This window comes from Cnephaeus nilssonii, assembly GCF_951640355.1.
Source record: "Cnephaeus nilssonii genome assembly, chromosome: 13".
Classification (NCBI taxonomy): domain Eukaryota; kingdom Metazoa; phylum Chordata; class Mammalia; order Chiroptera; family Vespertilionidae; genus Cnephaeus; species Cnephaeus nilssonii.
The window spans coordinates 43080962-43102703 of NC_137084.1; the positions used below are offsets into that span (position 1 = coordinate 43080962).

The window sequence follows — 21742 nt, forward strand, 5'->3', positions numbered from 1 at the left end:
AAATCACTGAATTGGTGGCTTTCAGCAGTACAAGAGCAGCATAACAGCTCTTTGTAACAGAAAAGTACATGGAATAGGTGTGAGCTCTTGTGGTACTTGGAACAAAAGGGCATATCTCCTAGCTACATCATTCTTATTAAATTTTTATTACTAGCATTTTCAATCTAAATATAAGAGCATCTCATTTATTTCTTTTCCGTGGGGAGCAAGATACTCATATGAATAAATGTAGAGGAAAATAGAAGTTGATCTCTTTATGTCCAAATCAGGTTATACATTTTTAATTCATTTTCTATGAAAATAATATAAGCTAAAGACAGCAAATAGGATAGTAGTAGAGCATGGAAAAATACTGTGTGTGAGTGTGTGACCTCAGGCAAGCCATATAAACTTCCTGAGTCTGTTTTCCTCTTTATAAAATAGGCACGATAATGCCAATTACAGAGGGTGTGCTAAAAACTGTTAAGTGCTATGTAAACTATTAGCTGTTTTTTAAGACTATACATTTACCTGTTTTATAAACTCAGGTAGTGTATCTAACCTAACTTATTCTTGAAAAAAGAGATTTTAATGAATTTGGTCAGAGGACAATCTCTCAGACAAATTTAGAATAAATGTAATAAAATAAAAATAAGATACAATTTCTAATAAAATTAGAAATAAATAATGTTACCCCACTACATGCTCACTGAATGGAAACTGGAAAAATTCACTTCTAAGTAACTCCTGGGTAAATGGGGGTGGGGTGGAGAACACACAATAGGGTTGGGGGGCTGGTAAAAAAATAAAAAAGTACAAATTAGTAGTTACAAAAGTCATGGGGATGTAAAGTCCAGTATAAGGAATATAGTTAATAATATTGTAATAACTAAGTATGATGCCAGCTGGGTACTGAAAATATTGGGGACATACTTTGTAAAGTGTATGATTGTCTAACCACTATGTTATACACCTCAAACTAATACAAAATTGAATGTAAACTGTAATTGAAAAATAAAATATAAAAAAAAAAGAAAAACCAAAGAACCCTATATATTATAGAATGCTATTATAGTAGAAAGATAAATTTTTTAGCCTTATGTGGATTTATTTAAAAACAAGGTTGAAAATATAGGACCCTAATATAAAAATAAGCCTTAAAAAGGATAAGATCATAAACTCTATAAAGTAGAAAGAAATAATGAATATAGAAGCAGACATTAAGGACACAGAAAACAATACTGAGAAGCAGAACAAAAGCTGGACCTTGAAAAAAATTAAAAAGACTGTTAAGCCTGATCAAAATAAGAGAGAATGCAAACAATATTAAACACAAAAAGGGAGACAATTGTAGAAGCAAACAAGTTTATACACAAATTTATGCCATCAAATTTGATAAACGAAATGGACAATTATCTAGGAAAGTGTAAGTTACCAAAATGTACAAAAGAAAAAACAGAAAACCTGAGTGTACCAATAAATATAAACAATTTGATCACTAGTCAAAATTAACCACTCCACAAAAAGGAGCAAAGCCAAGATGTTTTTATAGATTTTTTTACTAATATTTTCTTATGCAAAATTTCAAATATACACACATTAAAATAAATGTATTAAAACATCCATGTACCCACTATCTAGATTTTTCAATTAACATTTTCTACATTTGCTTTCACATAACTATCTACCTATCCATCCATTCTTCTTTCTATATATCAGTCTTTTTATATCTTTTATTGGGTCCTGGGGAGGGAAAATATAGGAAAATAGAAATATGACAGGATTTCAAAGCAACAGACTAGTAACTTTACAGTTCCATATCAACTTAACATTTTAAATGTTTTTTCTTAAAACAGAATTAAAGCAATAGTACATGGAAAACAAGAATAAATACAAAAGGAGGTGTTCAAGAAGAAGAATCTGTGGCCCTCTTCTTTCCTATCTTTGGACATTAGCTCGTGAGATGGATACGATTGCTTTCCAAACAATTTCTTATGGTATTAGCTAATTCCCACTCTCCTTTCTAAAAGAGAGAATTGAACTGGCTCTTTTATTTATTTTTATTAAAATTTGTTGATTTTAGAAAGTAAGAGAGAGAGAAATATCGGTCTGTTGTTCCACCTATTGGTTGCATGCATTGGTTGATTCTTGTATATGTCCTGACCAAAGATCGAAATCACAACACTGGAGGATCAGGTAATGCTCTAACCAATGGAGCAATCCAGCTATGGCTGATCTGTCTCTTAAAATAGCAGTTATAAAGTGAGTATCTGTTGACAAAGGCATGCATTCAATTAGAAAACATTTACTAGTTACAGGAACAATTTATCTTCCAAAGGACAGTTTCTCTTCTGCAAGAAATTTTAATCTGTCAGATCCTAAAGAAAAGTAGTTTCATTTATTTTCTCTGTACACAAGGTGACATGCCAGCAAAGTTGAGGGATCTCAATACTTTTGAATGGAAAGATTATCAAAGAATGACCGTGCCCTGGCCAGTGTGGCTCAGTTGGTTGAAGTGTTGTCCTGTATTCCCCAGTTCAATTTCTGGTCAGAGCATATACCCAGGTTGCTGGTTCAATCCTCAGCTGGGTTGCGTGTGGAAGGTGGCCGATAGATGTTTCTCTCTCTGCAAATTTTATTTTTTTAACTGATTTTAGAGAGGGGAAGGAGGGAGGCCAGCGGTGGGGGTGGGGAGGGGTGGGGGAGGAGGAAGACAGAGAGAGAGAGAGAGACAGAGACAGAGAGAGAGAGAGAGAGACAGAGAGAGAGAGAGAGAGAGAGAGAGAGAGACAGAGAGAGAGAGAGACAGAGACAGAGAGACAGAGACAGAAGAGAACATCAATTGGCTGCCTTGCCCCAACCAGGAATCAAACCCGCAACCTGGGTATATGCCCTGACCCAGAATGGAACCTTCTACCTTTCGGTATATGGGATGAGGCTCCAACCAATTGAGCCACAGAGGCTAGGGTTCGATGCTTCTCTCTCACAGATATGTTTTTCTCTCTCTCCCTCTTCCCTCCTTCTCTCTCTAAAAATAAATAAAATAAAAAAGAATGACAGCATTTAGATATAAAATTTTGAAAACAAAACAAAACAGGATATTATAGTATTCATTCTTTATTGATTGTAAGATGCTTTTCCCCCTTAGTGCACCTTTATTATTTTTTGTATTGACACATGACCTTGTTTCCTCATATGCATCAATTGAGTGCATTCAATATTTGAGTGGAAGATAAATCTTTTTAAACCATTCTTCTCAAAAGCTATGTACATGGCAATGGACTGATGTCTTGAGCTAGACCATATCATCACTTCCCCTTTTGACCTTTGTGTCACCTCTTCAAGGAGAACAAAATACCCTCCAACTTTATTAGAAGGAATACTGTTTCCAGGAAATTTGTCTTTAAAGCATTCTTCAAATGTCATTTGTACCTTCATTTAGTTTGTATGTAAAAATATTTTAGATTCTAATATGGATAATATCACATATTGCACTAAAGGTAACTTACCTTGCTAGAGGTTTCTAATAAAAACTGGAATGTGTTCTGCACAGCTTGACATGCTTCTAGCTCAGTCCGGCTGAAGGCTATTAAATAATCCTTCAGGTGATCATAGACATTTCCATCAAGAGCCTGTAAAACAGGAATAAACAAAAACAAAAATTATGATAAAGCTTTGACACATAATGCTTACTGTCTATAAGGTAAGTTCAGTTTAAAATCTATTAATAGTAAATGAACAAAAGATACAGATTATTATGTATGAGTAAATGTAAGTGAACAATCATTTGGGAAAATGTTAAATCTCTCTAACAAGTAGAAACTAAAAAGGTAAAATCCAATATTGGTAAAGCCGTGGGAAAAGGATTAAACTTGAAGACAAAATGCTCGGGTTCTGACTTTTGCTCATCTGCCATTAGCTGTGTCAACTTCTGTTGCCACTTTAGTGGGAAGAGGTGTGGGAGTTGAATGAAATTATGGACACGAGTCCAACTAAATGGCTCAGTGGTTGAGCATCGACCTATGAACCAGGAGGTCACAGTTCAATTCCTGATCAGGGCACATGCCTGGGTTGCGGGCTTGATCCCCAGTGGGGGGGGGCGGTGCAGGAGGCAGCCAATCAATGATTCTCTCTCATCACTGATGTTTCTATCTCTCTCTCCCCCCTCCCTTCCTCTGAAATCAATAAAAACATATGTTAAAAAAAAGTAATAATGGATGTGAAAGGATCTAGGCACAGTGCCTGAAACAGAGTAGACACTCAAAAACATTCATCTCCTCTTTTTTTCCTCAGCCATTATTGGCAGGATTATAAATTAGCATGTTCTTACTATAGAGCAGCCAGAGAGAAGACAATTGAAATAGTAAAAAAAGAAAAAGTGATTCAATTCCTGTTTTGGGAAAGAAACATTACTGTAATGTCTATGAAGAGTTTATATTTGTTTAAGCATAGAAAAGGATTCTTTAAAACTAAAAAAAGGAGAGAAAACCACCAAATATGTGATAAATGATTAAGCTATGATATATATAATGACTAAAATATATACAGCCACCAAAATAAAAACTATGGAAATTGTATAGATGAAAAAGTATGTACCAAATAATTTTAGGTTAAAGAAAAAGAACAAATAGAATACATACATATAGCAACAACTATGGGAAAAATATTCAATAATTAAATCTTGCCAATCAATGGAAGTTTTCTTAAAAATTGAGGTAAAAACCACATACCATAAAAGTCACCATTTAAACTATTTTAAATAGTTAAATTCAGTGGTTTTTAGTACATTCACAATATTGTCTAACCATTACTACTATTTAATTTCAAGACATTTGCAGCAACCCCTCCCCCTTCAGAAAAAAAAATCCCATACCCATTAAGTGGTCACTCCCATTCGTCCTTTCCCCTAGCCTCTGGCAACCACTAATCTACTCCTTCTCTCTACTCATTTGCCTATTCTGAACATTTCATATAATATGTGGCCTTTTATGCCTGCCTCTGTCACTTAACATAATGTTCTAAAGGTTCATTGATGTACTTCTTTTTATGGCTGAGTAATATTCCATTAGATGGAGCCCCATATTTTATTTATTCATTCATTAGTTGGTGAACATTTGGGTTATTTCCACTTTTTGGCTAATATGGATATTACTGCTATGATCATTTGTGTACAAGTTTTTGTTTGAACACCTGTTTCACATTTTCTTCAGTATATACCTAGTAGTGAAATTGCTGGGTTCTATGGTAATTCTGTCTATTTCAGGAATTGCCAAATTGTTTTCCACCATGGCTGTAACACTTTACATCCCCACCAGCAATGTATAAAAGTTCCAATTTCTCCACATCCTCGTCAACACTTATTTTTTAAAATTATTCATGCCATCCATTGTGGTTTTAACCTGCATTTATCTAATAACTAATACTGTTAAACATCTTTTCATGTGTTTACTGGCCATTGGTATATCAACTTTGGAAAAAGGTCTATTCAAGTCCTTTACTCATTTTTAAACTTGGTTGTTTGGTCTTTTGTTGATGAGTTGTAAGAGTTATTTATATATTTGAATACTATTAACCTTTTGCACTTGGATGTCGAGTGTGACTCGACACGGTTAGCATTAGAATAAAGGAATCGAGAAAAAAGCAAGCGAGTGCAAAGGGTTAATATATTTGGACACATGAATCTTATTAGATACTAGAGGCCCAATGCACGAAATTCATGCACTGGGCGGGGGGGGGGGGGGGCGCGTGGTCCCCTCAGCCGGCCTGCACCCTCTCACATTCCAGGAGCCCTCGGGGGATGTCTGACTGACGGCTTAGGCCTGCTCCCTCTCTCTGCCACCATCGCTGTGCTTGCCAGCCATGAGCCCGGCTTTTGGCTCAGTGGTGTTCCCCCTATGGGAGCGCACTGACCACCAGGGGGCAGCTCCTGCATTGAGCGTCTGCCCCCTGGTGGTCAGTGCATGTCATAGCGACCGGTCGTTCTGCCGAAACCAGTTCTCTAACATCCCCTGAGGGGTCCCAGATTGTGAGAGGGTGCAGGCCAGGCCGAGGACCCCAACTGTGCATGATCGGGGCCGGGGAGGGACGTGGGAGGTTGGCCAGTCAGGGAGGGACCACGGGAGGGTTCCAGGGTGTGTCCCGCCTCTGTTGCTCAGTCCTGAACAGCTGGACCCCAGCAGCAAACTAACCTACCAGTTGGAGCGTATGCCCCCTGCTGGTTAGTGCACGTCATAGTGTCTGGTCGATCAGTGGACTGTCTGCCCCTGGTGGTGAGTGCACGTCATAGCGAGCAGTTGAGCAGCCTTAGCATATCATCAGCATATTATTCTTTGATTGGTTGAATGGACGACTGGACACTTAGCATATTAGGCTTTTATTATATAGGATATGACTTTCTAATATATTCTCCCATTTTGTGAGCTATCTTTTCACTTTCTTTTTTTTTTCCTTACCCCCACCCTCCCCTACCTTCCCTCTGAGGTTTAATCTTCACTTTCTTAATAGTGTCTAATATGCAAATTTTTTAATTTTGATGAAGTCTAATTTAGCTATTTTAATTTTGTTACTTGTGACTTGGTGGCATATCTAGAATCCTCAATGGAAGTTTTAGAGTAAAGAAATTCTTTCTACATCTTGTGTTTGGCTATTCCATTAAACTTTTACTATAAAACTGATTTTTAAAAAAATATACAAATTCTGTCCTGGAAGCCCTGAGCAATAAAGCTGCATGTACATTCTATAGAGCTTAAACCACTAGGTGGCACCATCAAGCACTTTAAATATAAGTTGTGCAAACTTCTTAAGATTCTTTTCCATGTAGTTATGTAATATCCCCAGAGAGACTCCCAGTGTTAAGTCTGAATAAAAATTCTTGCCTTAGGACATGCTTTTCATGAATTTGCTAAATGTATAAAAGTATCTTCTGATACTTTTGCCTTAGAAATGCTCGTGGTAGGTGGTCATAACCTTGTGTTTGCAGGAAACCACTAGAGTATTTTATTAAATACAGTATAGCAAATGGCAATATAGGACATCATGAGCTCCTGCCTCCAGAGTTTCTGATTCAGTAGTGGGGGTGTCACCTGATAATTTGTATTTTCTAACAACTTGCTGCTGGTCTAGAGACCATAATTTGAGAACTACTGGACTAGTCAGTCATTTTGGCTGATTAAGTTGTCTGTATAGACCTAGATCCTGGTGACAGTAGAAGCAAAGTGGCTGGAGGCAGAGAATTCTACTCTCCTGAGCAAGGAGGCAGATCAACTGTTTTCAGTGGGAAATTTTGCTCTACTGCAGAATTAGAGGGGCAGCATGACACAGCACGGGAAAGAACTGGAGGTCAGAAAAAGTTGGAAGTGAGTTAGAATCCCAGAACGTTCACTTGCCTCAGCACAGGATATTGTGAAGACTAAGTAAGGTAATGGAAATGGCACAATGTTAGTCTCCCTTCTTGCCTTGCTTAAAATCTTTACTGGATTAGCCACATATTGGTAATTGTTAAAGCTGGGTAATGAGTACATGGGGTCATTATACAACTCTTTTCACTATAGTGTATGTTGGAAATTTTCCACAAGAAAGTAAAAAGAAAACCTGAATATCAGAGTAGGAAGAAAAAAGTGAGGCCACAACATTTTTTTAAAATTAACTCCCACTGTATATTTGGAAAAGTCAAAATTCTTTATTTGGTATCTAATATCGAAGGCCCTTTAAAATCTAGTCCCAAACTACCTCATTAGCACCATCTCTCAGCACCATCTCTGAATTGTACTCTACATCCCAATCACACCGAGCCATTTTGGACAGTGACATTCACGTTCATATTTCCAGTTAAGTTACTCTTGACTGGAATGCCTTTCCTCCTCTGCTCTCCCATTTAAATAGCAATAATGATGGCTAAGACAGGCAACTCACATTTACTAATGGCTTACCATGTTCCAAATGCTTTATGAAACTGACTCAACCAGTTCCTCCATAGTGATTCCACAACCTTCTGTATAATGTATGCGTAGTTATTGCAAGTTATGGATTGAGTCTTACCCAGGCACAGTGCCTGGCAGATAGCAGATACTAAAAAATATTTACAGAATAAATGATTTACGCTAGAGCTTACTATAGCAACAAATATGCCCTGAATGAGTTACCTCACAGGCAAGCTACACCTGACACATTTTTAGTTAAGAGAAAAATGTACCATTAGTCATCATGTACCAGTAAAGGCTTCTCTTGCCTTTGGCAACCTGAGGAAGGCTTAATGCAACTTCATTAGGTGGGCCAAGTGACTGAAGCTCTTCGACAGACAGGTTAATTTTAAAATGTTTCTTTCATCCTATTCAACACCTAGAATTTCCTAAATTTCAATGACCACATTTGCAGGGTTGCAGTATTCATTAACCTGAAAATGTGAGTTTTTCTGGTGGGTAAGAATAAGCTAGCTGGAGGTCTTCTGGCCGATATGGATTATTGCTAGTGTGCACAAAGTTAATGCAGGAGGTATGAAAATTAAGAAACTGTTGGATCAAAGCACAGGAAGTGGATGATTACCCTATGGCTGGCTCCAGCCTCCTGCCTCAAGTTAAATGCAATTGTCTGAACCAGTTGTAGTGCCTAGTGATGAAGTTCAAAGCAATCCTGGGTAGTACTATCTCAACATGGTTTGTGATTAGAAGGCAGATTGCATAATATTTACATGGACTTTGGCTAAAAAGCCAATAATTAAAAAAGAAGTAGTCCCCCAAAATAGAATGAAACACTGGGAATCACAGAAGAGAGCTTGAAAATGCTTTTTATAAACCCCTCCATCATATCATCACAGAGTACTTATCGCTATCACAGTACTCAGTGCCTGTCTCATCTGGATTACTACAGCAATCTCCTGCTGTACCTCCTGCCGACCCATTTCCATACTGCAGCTATGAGAATGTTTCTAAATTGCATATTGTAACCATTTATATACATCTGATTTCACCAACAGAAGATTAGCTCCTTGAGAGCAGGCAGCACCTGTCTCTTCCCTTTATCTCTAACCTTACCAGGGAAACCTACAACAAAAAATAAATGATCACTGAACTGAGAGAATTGGGAGCTACAAAAGCAGGCCCATAACTGTACAAGAGGGAAGGCACGGAAGGGAATGAGAAAATTCATTTTATCTTAATTGGGTCAGCTTTACTTTGGTAAAAAAATATGTAATTATTCAGACTGACTTAGATTTTGACCAGACACTATTTCCCTCCTGACTTTCTCACCTAGATACTAAACTGCCTCTGAGGCTGAACCATTCTCTTCTCCAACTGCTCTTCTTGTGTGTGTTCTAGCTCAGTGTGTCCACTACCTACTCACCGTCTACCCAAACACTTGGAACTAAAGGTTTACTTTCTCCTCTGCCTTTTCCCCTGACATCCAGTTAATTACTACATATTTAAAATATATATATATATTTATTAATTTCAGAGAGGAAGGGAGATAGAGATAGAAACATCAATGATGAGAGAGAATCACTGATCAGCTGCCTCCTGCACATCCCCCACTGGGGATCGAGCCTGAAACCCGGGCACGTGCCCTTGACCGGAATCGATCCTGGGACCCTTCAGTCCACAGGCTGACGCTCTATCCACTGAGCCAAACCAGCTAAATCTTGATTCTATTTCCTAAATATTGATCAAATCCAACCCCTCCTCCATCTCCACAGCGACTACCCTCCTGCCACCGTCTCATCTGGATTACTGCAGCCAGCTCCTGTTGCCAACCACTTCCATATTGTGGCTAGGAAGATGTTTCTAAAGTGCATATTTTACTTGACTGCTCAACGATGTTCACTGGTTACCCGTTACATTGAAGATAAAGTTTAAAAAAAAATCACGATTTCATGATCTGGACTTGCCTTACCTCTTCAGCGTCTTCCCTCATTGTTCCCATTTTCCTTCCCATCACACTTTCTGTACAATGCACATCCTGTAGTTCCTCCAATATTACCTTTGCCTCTGAGTTTTCACATAGTTTTTTCCTCTTTTTGACTATTCTCTACCTTCTCTTTCTTGACTGCTCCATAGCTTCTCCTTTTTGGTTTAGCTAACTTTTCTCCTGAAGATCTTCACTCAGTCATTAGCCATTCTGGGCACCCCTTTTGTCTTTTTGCTGTATAACTCCTAATCACAGCATTAATCTTGCACCGGTGATGCCAATTTTCTCTCCTTTGGTTCACTAAATTCCATGAGGGAGGGATCATGTCTGTCTGTTTACTGTTGTGTTGTCTGTGTTGAGTGTAGGTTGTGACATACTGGTAGTGCTTAATAAATATTTGCTCTGTTTAACAAATAATATAGCAATCAGAATTCACTTTGTTTTTTAAAAAAAGTGAACAAGCTCACACTTAAGTCCCATGACTGAAAAGTAAGCCTATTGATGTTATTAACATTGGTAAAGTTTTATAGAAGCTAAAGAAGAAGCTATTCTCGCAAACTTTGTACAATGCAGTAGTTTTGAATATTTTTAGTAGTGGCATCTTTTTATATGGAATCTCAAGACATAAAACATATATGTCTCTGCACACTTTCTCTCTCTTTCTACCAAAAGATCCTGCTCTCTTGAGCACAGGGGTGAACCTGCAGGTCATGCTGGTATGCAAGACAGAATACTGTTACTCGTCAGAGGTGGGCACTTGACCTAAATTAACATCCCTGGGATGGTAGATGAAAGATGAGTCCAAAATGGCCTATTCTTCCCACCAAATGACTATTCTTCACAACAAGTAGGGAAGTAGGAAAGACTTAAATCAACTTATAAGAAAACACAGTGATGAGCAGTGAAGTAGGAAAGACTTAAACTTATAAGAAAACGCAGTGATAAGCAATTTGGCAGAGTGAAGCTGGGAATGGGGTCAGTGGAGAGGGACAGGGAGCATCTTTGGATTGGGTGGTTTCTGAACAAGCACTACCTTGTCCTTTTTGTGATTTGTTTACCTGAGCCAACACATTCCCATTTTGCTCAAGCTACTTTGAGTCGACTTTGTTATTTGCAATTAAGAGACTCCTTACTAAAGGTTTTGGATGATAACTGTAGCTTATATGAGCCCGACTATCTAAATTATTTCTTATAGATAATTAACTGCAATGAATAATAATCCAATAGCTTGCCTTACTATTATTGCTGGTTCTCTTCAATTAAAAAAAGCTAAGAGCTTAAAGTAGACAATTTTTATTTCAAAACTAAATCACAAACACAATTCAAAAGCTACATGTATTTCTTATAAAGCAAAGTAAGAAGTACTTAAAGCTTACAATAAATGATACAAGTGTCACAACTATAAGGTGGACAAGGACATGCGTGGTGAAGAGTCATCTAAGCCCCACCCAGCATTTATATGAGCAAGGTACATGAATATGTGTACATGTTTATTCAAATTCAAATGAGATGTGCACAAACTTCAATTCCTATAGAGATCTGTGTCAAGAGCCATAAATTTCATAATCAATGATACACTAGAATTAGCATATCTGCTCAAAAATGTCAGGAGAAGCATTCTTTCAAGGTTTATACAAATATGAGTTAATATGGCTACTATATGCGCTCCTTGGTGGTCTTCGCTATGAAAAATCTGATAGGTAACTCATCCAAATGTACATTTAAAACATAGTAAAACTTTTCCACCAACTTACACCATACACAAAAATAAACTCAAAATGGATAAAGGACTTAAATGTAAGACAGGAAACCATAAAAATTTTAGAAGAAGCCACAGGCAGCAAAATATCAGACATATGTCGTAGCAATATCTTCACCGATACAGCTCCTAGGGCAATGGAAACTAAGGAGAAAATAAACAAATGGGACTGCATCAAAATAAAAAGCTTCTGCACAGCAAAAGAAACCATCAATAAAACAACAAGAAAGCCCACTGCGTGGGAGAACATATTTGCCAACATTATCTCCAATAAGGGTTTAATCTCCACAATTTACAGGGTACTCATACAACTTAACAAAAGGAAGATAAACAATCCAGTCAAAAAATGGGCAAAGGACCTAAATAGATACTTTTCGAAAGAGGACATACAGAAGGCCAAGAGACATATGAAAACATGCTCAAAGTCACTAATCACCTGAGAGATGCAAATCAAAACAACAATGAGGTAGCATCTCACACCTGTCAGAATGGCTATCATCAACAAATCAACAAACAACAAGTGCTGGAGAGTATGCAGAGAAAAAGGAACCTCTTACACTGCTGGTGGGAATGCAGACTGGTGTAGCCACTGTGGAGAACAGTATGGAGTCTCCTCAAAAAATTAAAAATGGAACTTCCATTTGACCCAGTAATACCACTCCTAGGAATATATACCAAGAAACTAGAAACACCAATCAGAAAGGATATATGCACCTGTATGTTCATAGCAGCACAATTTACAATAGCTATGATTTGGAAACAGCCTAATGCCATCAGCAGATTGAGTGGATTAAAACACTGTGGTATATCTACACAATGGAATACTATGCTGCTGTAAAAAAGAAGGAATTCTTACCATTTGCAACAGCATGGCTGGAACAGGAGAGCATTATGCTAAGCGAAATAAGCCAGTCGGAGGAAGATAAATATCACATGATCTCACTCATTTGTGGAATATAATGAACAACATAAACTGATGAACAAAAATAGAACCAGAATCATAGAAGCATCGAACAGACTGTCCAACCTATAAGGGAAGGTGGGGGGTGCGGGGGTAATAGATCAACCAAAGGACTTGTATGCATGCATATGAGCATAACCAATGGACACAGATGGGGGGCGAGGGGGAGGCCAGCATGGACTGGGGGTGGGGCCGACCGGGCAGTGGTCAATGGGGGAAAAAAGAGAATTATGTAATACATTAAACAATAAAGAATTTAAATTAAAAGAAAATAAATAAATAAAATGGATGAGTAAGGCCCCCCCTCCCACACCAAAAAAAACATAGTCAAACTTTTAAAAATTATTTGATTAAAGTACTAGGGAAAAGAGTCTGTAATATCTAAATTGAGAAACCATGAGGCCTTAGAGCAGCAATGTGCTTTAAAGATCTAACAGTGTTTTGGTAAAAGTTGCATGTGAATGCCTTTAAGCAGCCACGTTCCGTTACCTATAAACCACACACTCCCTTATATATGCTCTCTGTCCTCTTTACTCATTTGATCAACTTAATCTCTAAAATAAGTTGAGTTAGGCCCTGTCGGTGTGGCTCAGTGGTTGAGCATCGACGCAGGAACCAAGAGGTCACTGGTTTGATTTCGGTCAGGGCACATGCCCCAGCTCCATCCCTAGTAGGGCGCGTAAAGGAGGCAGACAATCCATGATGTTTCTCTCTCATTGGATGTTTCTATCTCTCTATCCCTCTCCCTTCCTCTCTCTCTAAAAATCAATAAAAACATATAAAAAAAAGAAATAAAATAAGTTGAGTAAGAACCCAAACTCAACAGTAAATGCTCAAAATAGTAAAAAAAATTGGGATATCCTAGAGACCAATTCAGAAACTTAGAATTCTAGGATGTTCCACTAGCTAAACGTTTAACAGGAAAGTATAAATTCCTTGGAACTTCTAAGAGGAAATTATGAGGAACTAGGAGTTAGGAGGAAGAAAATGTGTCATCTTCCTAAGCATTTGATGCAATTTCCCTTTAAAGGAGAACTTTAAACAGTGGCCGCCTTATTCAGATCCTGAAAAAGCATGGATTCTGCAGTCACAGAGTTATGCCAAAACCTCTGGAGTTTCCTTAATGTAGCCTAGAAATGCAAACTGTTCTTTTTTTTAGAGCAATGGGCATTCTGAAATAGTCTTTGGTAAAAGTCAAGGATATAAGTATTAAAGTTATGAGAAATATGAACCATCTTAAAATTAAATCATGAAATTCTATAGTCCTCCCTTGTTGATGGAGAAAACAATGATTGTCTGCCCACACGTTTATCTTCCTGAGAAGACCCCAGGATGCAAAGAGAAAGTAGATTTTTACAAATTCAAAGAGATCAAAGCAAGTACTGAACTACATTTGCATCATTGTAAATATCTGAACACATGGCTTAATTTATCAATTGATATAAAGTAAAATTAAAACATGATACCTAATTTTGTACTTGACTGTTTTATTTTAAAAGGACTGAGTTACTTCAGGTTCTAAGAAAGAGAAAATAAAAAAAGTTCTGTTTGTGAATTACAAAGCCAGGAAAAGAGAACACAATACCGCTGTTCTATACAGTCTACACCAAACATGTCAAACTCAAAGGCTAACACACAGGCCAAGTAAAGGAGGCATGTGGCCCGCGGGCCGCAAGTTTGATATGCTTGGTCTACACTGTCCTGAGTTATTTACTAGCATGTATCATCTGCTTGTGAGTGTGTTAAAAAACCCTAAAGCACATGGTCCAGTAGAAAGCCTTGAACCATCTACGCTTGCATGCAAATATAGTTCTACCATTTACTAGCAATTTCACTCTGGGAAAACTCTGAACCATCTTGATCTTTAAATTCCTGATCTGATAGAGTCAAAAGAGCATGGTACTTGTAAAAAGATGGCTATTAAAATAATAAAGCTAAACCATTTCTATGTTCTACCCAAGAATTTCATTTATTTTCCTTTGGGTAAGGGATTTTGGTAACAGACTTGGATTTGAGTCTGGATTCTATTATGTATTTAAGCAGTCTAACCTCTCCTAGCTTCAGCTTTCTCATCTATAAAATACAGAAATAATAATTGTATCTCCTCACGAGGCTTATAAAATAGATATTTTCTAGTGTACAATTTTAATTCCCTTGCTGTTTCTTTTAATATATTTTTTGGAGTTATTCGTGGTGATTGCCTGGGGATTACAATTAACATCTTAATTTAAAGCAAACTGGTTTGGATTAATGCGACAGTAATTTCAACGATATACAAAAGCTATGCTCCACCATAACTTTATTCTTTATTCTCTCCCTCCTCAGTGACATTACTGTCATACAAATATAACTTTATACATTTTAAGTCCATCAACATTTTATAATTGCTGCTTTGTGCATTGTCTTTTAAATCAAGACCAAATTATCTATTCTTCTCTAGGACTGGATAATCTCACTTGTCTAATCTTTATTTATTTTATTCTTATAATTAAAAACAATATTTTTACTTGTTTCAGAGAGAAACGGAGAGGGAGACAGAGATAGAAACATCCATGATGAGAGAGAATCATGGATCGGTTGCCTCCTACACACCCAACACTGGGGATCGAGGCTGCAACCTGGGCAGGTGCCCTGACTGGGAATCGAAACTGGGACCCTCCAGTCTGCAGGCCAACATTCTATTCACTGAGCCAAACCAGCTAGGGCTTTATTCTTTAATTGTTTAAAATCCTTACCGCCTTCCGTACTGGGAATGGAACCCGTAGCCCAGGTATGTGCCCTATCTAGGACTTGAACTGGCAACCTTTCGGTGCACACTCAACCAACTGAGCCACTCTGGCCGAACTGAACAGTCTAATCTTTGAATCCACGGATTCTTTCTTTTGCCAGTTCCCTGCTGAACTCGTCTAGTGTGTTTTTATTTCCAATACTGTACTTTTCAACTCCAGAATTTCCATTTGGTTCCTTTTTTATAATTCCTATCTCTTTGTTGACATTCTCTCTGTTTTCATACATTTCAGACACTGTTTTCATACTTTCCTTTAGTTCTTTGGACATAGTTTCCTCTAGCCCTTTGGCATTTTAGGTGATTTAAGTGGACATGATTCCTTTAGCCTTTTGGCATTTTAGGTAATTGAAATCTTTGTCTAGTAAGTCCAATATATGGGATTCGTTGGGGTTAGTTTCTTTTGACACCTTTTATTCCTGTTGTATGGGCTAAACTTTCCAGTTTCTTTGCATGTCTTATTTTTCGTTAATAACTGGACATTTAAAATAATACAATGTGGCAATTCTGGCAGATTCCTCTCTTTCTCCAGAAATTGTTGTTGCTGCTGTTTATTTAGTGACCATGTTTTATCTCTGTGTTTCAGGAAATTCCAGAATTTTGCAAGGAGCTTCACAGACTCCAAAAACATTTGAACATTTTAATATGCACCAATTTGACTACTTTTTAAATATACATGAATTTATTTTAGTTCCTCAGCCATTCATTGTTTTCCAACTTACCCTATTGTTAAAAATCAATTTTCATTTCTAACAAAACCAGTAGAATTAACAATAACTAACAAACTCTAGTATAATGTTAAAATTATGTGACAAAGGTGACTGACTTGACCAGATGAACTTAAAGCAGTACACTTCAAGAAACTTGGTTAAGATCTACTGGCTTGAGTATACCGCTTTAGGAAATCTCTTTTGCTTCTTGTCCCAAGCAGCAAATCTCTTTTTTTCCTCACGTATACCCTGTATAGGAAAAAGTAATTAGCTTTATAGTCCATAAATTTTGTGGGAATTTAAATTTTTTGGTTTTATTTTAATACTAGAGGCCCAGTGCACAAATTTGTGCACATTGGAAGTAAATTAATTAGAAGAATAATTTTAGAGGACGGGGAGGAACCACAGGAGGTTGGCTCCAGGGCATGTCTGGCCTGTCTCACCCAATCCTGATCAGCCGGACTCCAGCAGCAAGCTAACATACCAGTCAGAGCATCTGCCCCCTGGTGGTCAGTGCGTGTCATAGCGACTGGTCGAGCAGTCAACCAAATGGTCAACCGATCGGTTGGACACTTAGCATATTAGGCTTTTATACATATAGATATAATTTTTAAATAATATAACTTAACCCAGGATTATATGAACAATCACCTTGTATTGAAGTATTGCTATGGAATTTCTATGCCTATGCTTATGTTTATAATCAACGTGTCAAGCAGTTTTACTCCAATGGTCCTAGGTTAATGAGAATAAATCTTAAAACTTAAACTGACCTTGAACTTAAATGCAAATGACATAGTGGCAACATTTGGAGATCAAATGACATCAGTGAATGCCATACTAACAAAGCAAAAAGGGTAGTGAGAGCCCATAGTAATTTTTGCCCATGAAAAAGAGGGTCCTAGATTACTCAAGGTAAAGTTTCATCACTGTTCCAATTTTTTATTCTACCTCAGGACTCTTTAGAAGGGTGTTCCTGCTGTTTAGTTAAATAGCATATTTCTGCTAACCAACCATACCACCCAAAGAGCAAAGAGGGGCTCTTTCTTAGTTGTGGTCCTGATGACCGATACACAGTAGTAATATGGGCACAGTTGCATGGCTGGAAGCAAAAGAACTGGAGGACCCAAAGGCCTGATGGAGGAACCCTAAAGGGTGCTGGAAGAAACTGCAATGTAAGTTCAGATTTTTAGATATATAAACAATAAAAACATGCATATCAGACTGTAAACAGGACTGCTGCACACAGTTCTATTTTGGGAGAATTCTGGGCATTCCAATTTAGACTGAGAATTTCCTCACACTCGTCTTTGGCTGTTATTTTGTTATTTTTTGCAGGTACTTATTTTTATTTGCTAAAATATCTCTAACAACTTGAAGCGGAAATGTGATTCAGTATCACGCAGTTACCATTTATAAACCCAGAGTGGAAAAAACTAAAGGGAGAAACATCAAAGGAGAGTAACAAAAAGAATAAGACTAATTTTTGCCTTGAAAATAGGGAAATAGTTTTAGTTACGGTTAACTAAGCATATATTAGAAACAAGGTTCTGCCTATCAACTGATTCTCTCATCATACCTACAACTCAGCATCCAAAAAACATCGACAAAAAACCTGAACTATAAAGCAGTTAAATTCTGCCGAAGTCACACAGTTTAATAAGTTAACATTTTTTTCTTTTTATTTAAATGGCATCTTTTATGTGCATTTTTTGATATTAAAAGTATTGAAGTACCAGAAAGTATTTAGCGTGAAGAATGTAGTCTTAGTTTTAGTTTAGGAAGTAATATCCCTGATGTTGGCAATATGAAAGTTCCTTACATTAAAATTTTAGGGAAGAGTTAAAATACATTTCTTGGACATATGGGACCATTAATGGAAAGAAAAGAGTCTGCTGCCCTTAGATGTTTCCATTGCTCTCTTCTGAACTATAATTGGTGGTTGCACTGAACCTCATCTGATCCTTTACAGCCTCAAGACAGCCTCTGACAGGAACAATCTTAGACATATGGTATATTCACATGTGACAACTAAATTACTTTGCACCTGAATTTTCTATGAGATTTGGAATACTATGACAAAAAACACACACAACACCCTGTGGTAAACATAATAATAAATTATTCAATAGTTCAAGTCAATATAATATTTCTTGAGAACTCTGTGCCAAGAACTAGGCTAAGAGTTGAGTCTGTGTTTATATGTGTGTATTTGAGTACTTAACCATAAAGTATTTGGCCAAGTATTGGAGATATGCATGTAATATGAAGGTTTTAATTACACAGGGTGCTATAAGTGAGGCACCTAGACAAATATGGAGGTTTAAGGAAGATTTTCTGGAGGGAATGATGCCTTGGGAGTGCATTTTAAAATCCTTAAGAATTATATTAGTCACAGTTTTTATTAAGAGAATGGTTCAGTTCTTAACTACTGAAATCAGTATTTATCAAAGCTTGCCTAAGTTTAATTTATCATTTTGATTATTTTTGTTTTCCTAGTATATCAATTACTAGGGTTTTAAATGGTTTTTCTGTTGTACTTTAAAGCAGACTTAAAATTGTAAATAGTTTCTAGAAAATATGTAAGGGTAAGAGCCACAGAAGTTTTGTTCTTTACACTTAATAAAAAATGGCCTCTGAGCTAAACATGTAAAGCAGCATATTTTTAAAGTTTAATACAGTCAGCCAAATTGTACTTTTTGGCATCAGAGCTTTCAAGTACTGAGTCTGTGAAGAAAGAATTTGGCTTTTCTCATTATAAACATTCACATAGTCATACTGAAGTCAATTTCAGCAACCTCTGCTGTGCTCAGCAGTATTTGAATCATAGAAAAACATTAGCTGAGGACATTCAGGAAGGAAGGAAGGTCAAGAAAGACAGGATTCATTTCTCAGCAGCAATGACAGTAATTCCCCTTCTAAAAAAATTAAAACTAAACACTTTTCCCCTACTTAGTAAGATTACAGTTTCAATAGATTGTGCCTCAAATACCTCTCTATTTAGCTAATGCATTTAAAATTATAAGACAAAAATTAAGATTCTATTTTCTTTTCCCAAGTTTAATGATACCTACAATTATAATTTAATTTTCTTTAAAAGTTATATAGGTCTACTCAGATTTTTTAAAGCTGCCTATTTGGTAAAAACATTCTAGTTCCTGTTAGATTTTAATCTTAAAAAAAACCCAAAAAACTACCCAACTTATAGGAAATCTATGAGATGGTGAGTGACTCTTTCTGTAAGCAAGTCGTAACGTTCCAGGGAGCTTCTTCAACAACATCTGTGGACTGCTTGTTCAGTTCCTGGCAAAAGCCCCTAGTGTTTTGTGTGATAGTCCTATAGCCTCTCTGCAGAAAGCGCAAACAAAGCCTAATTGAAAAGGCATTAAGGTCTAACATAGATGATTCTTAGCTCAAATTTCATAGAAGCAGGACAAATAAATTTTAGCCCTAAGTGGGAATCAGCTTTGTCATCACCCTTAGCCTTTTAAACTCATCACTAAAGACTGAAAGTTTCACAACAATATTTGATAGAATGAGACTTTGTCTGTACGTGGTCACATGCTATGCTGATCACAAATGAGCACACTTTTGATACTGAAAGGCCTTTTATAAAGCATGTTAGTATTTCAGTTGATGTGAACAGGTTTGATCAGATACATGAATGTCTCCCAAATGCAGTTTCTAAATATCATTTTGCTATTAAAGAAAATAATGTATGTAATGAGGTTAGTACCATGTGTGGCAAGTAATAAATAGTTAATGAATGAATAAGTCTATTTTTCTATTTTTATTACCCCTTAGGGGGCCAGAGGCCATTCGGATCTTGTTCACTATTGTGTCTTCAGTAAATGGCACATAGAAGGCACCCAGTAAATATCTGTTAACTTATGAATGCATGAATGGTCTGAAATAAAAATGTTTGCTAACAGTACTGTATCCCCCGTGTCTAAAGTAGTATCTAAGAGGATAACAAGTTATGTTGGATATCAGTTTTGCTTGGTATAAAATATAGTCTCCAACTCTATTAATATGTCATTACTATCCTCAGCATTAACTATCTTGTTCTTTTAATGATCCACACTTTTCTTCGACTTGTAACTGGTCAAAGAGTTGTATAAATAGTACAAAATGAAAATGTTCAACTTATTAGTAAGCAAAAAATTTAAAAAATAAATTATTACACATTCACCGAAATCATTGCTCATATTTATCCTATATAACAAAAGGCTAATATGCAAATTGTCCTCAGGAGTTCGACCGACTGGGAGTCCGACTGCTCACTATGACGTGTGTTGACCACTAGAGGGTGACACAGAATGAAGGAAGGCCCTGGTTGCCAGCCAGCAGCCAGCAGCCAGGGAAGGAAGGCCCCAGCTGGCAGCTGGAAGGCCCAATCGGCCCTGATTGCTGGCCAGGCCTAGGGACCCTACCTGTGCACGAATTTCGTGTGCCGGGCCTCTAGTTTAATTATAAAACTCATTTTTTATAAGGGTGCCAGGAAATAGTACTTTTATACACTGATTTTAGGAGTATAAATTGATATAATCTTTCTAGAAGGCAATGAGTCTATATGAAAAGTATAAAGAAATCTTTATTTTGACCAGTGGATGAATTTTTAAAAAATATATATTTTATTGATTTTTTACAGAGAAGAAGAGAGAGGGATAGAGAGTTAGAAACATCAATGAGAGAGAAACATCGATCAGCTGCCTCTTGCACACCCCCTACTGGGGATGTGCCCGCAACCAAGGTACATGCCCTTGACCGGAATCGAACCCGGGACCCTTGAGTCCGCAGGCCGACGCTCTATCCACTGAGCCAAACCGGTTTCGGCCAGTGGATGAATTTTAAAAAGGTATCTTAAGAATGTTATCAAAGGGGTATACAAAGATTTACATGAAATAATCTTTACTACAGATCTATAAAAGCAGAAAAAAGGGGCAAGAAAATTGTTGGCATATTAATGTAATAAAATACTATGTGGCCATTAAAATCACATTTTCAAGTGATATTTAAAGGCAGGAATAGTTCACAATGTATTTTATGTGAAAAAAAAAGTACTTATGCAAACAAAATGATACCACTTTTTAAGTATGTTTATGTAATAATATATGCATAGAAAAGATGAGAAGGATATGCCAAAATGACAGTAAGAATGGTTTGCTGCTGCATAGTGAAGTTAGAGTTTTTTATCTTTGGGTTTCTCTGTATGTTGTACATTTTCTTTTTTAAAATGAGAGAAAAAGAGTATTGGCTCAACTACAAACATGCTATAGAAGGCTATGCTATATGCTTTGCTATTCCTTTTATTTTTATTATAGCCATCATAGTGGGTGTGAAGTAGTATCTCTCTTTATTAGCATTTCCCTAATGACTAATGATGGTGAATATATTTTCATGTGCTTATTGACCATTTGTATTATCTCTGGTATAGAAACCAATGCTTCAGCATGGGAAAATATTGATTATAATGAATACTCAGTCATTAGACTTTGCCCAATGGTGTTTACATGAAATTCAACAACTCTTTTAGAACTTGTCATTATTGCACTCTGCCCCTTAGTGCCAAAAGTTCACCTATGACTTGACTTAAAGCAAGCCATCTTTTCCCTTTGTAAAGTTGTTTAGCCTTTATTCTAATTAAT

The 21742-nt window shown here is 36.9% G+C and overlaps 1 protein-coding gene across 1 annotated transcript in view; it reads right to left on the reverse strand.

Moving 5' to 3' along the window:
• FCHSD2 (FCH and double SH3 domains 2) overlaps window positions 1–21742 on the reverse strand; it is a 187898-nt gene that overhangs the window by 55846 nt on the left and 110310 nt on the right. Inside the window, exon 9 of the mRNA XM_079789208.1 lies at window positions 3489–3611. Within this exon, the coding sequence (XP_079645334.1) occupies window positions 3489–3611 (123 nt within the window). The remainder of the gene's footprint in view (window positions 1–3488; window positions 3612–21742) is intronic.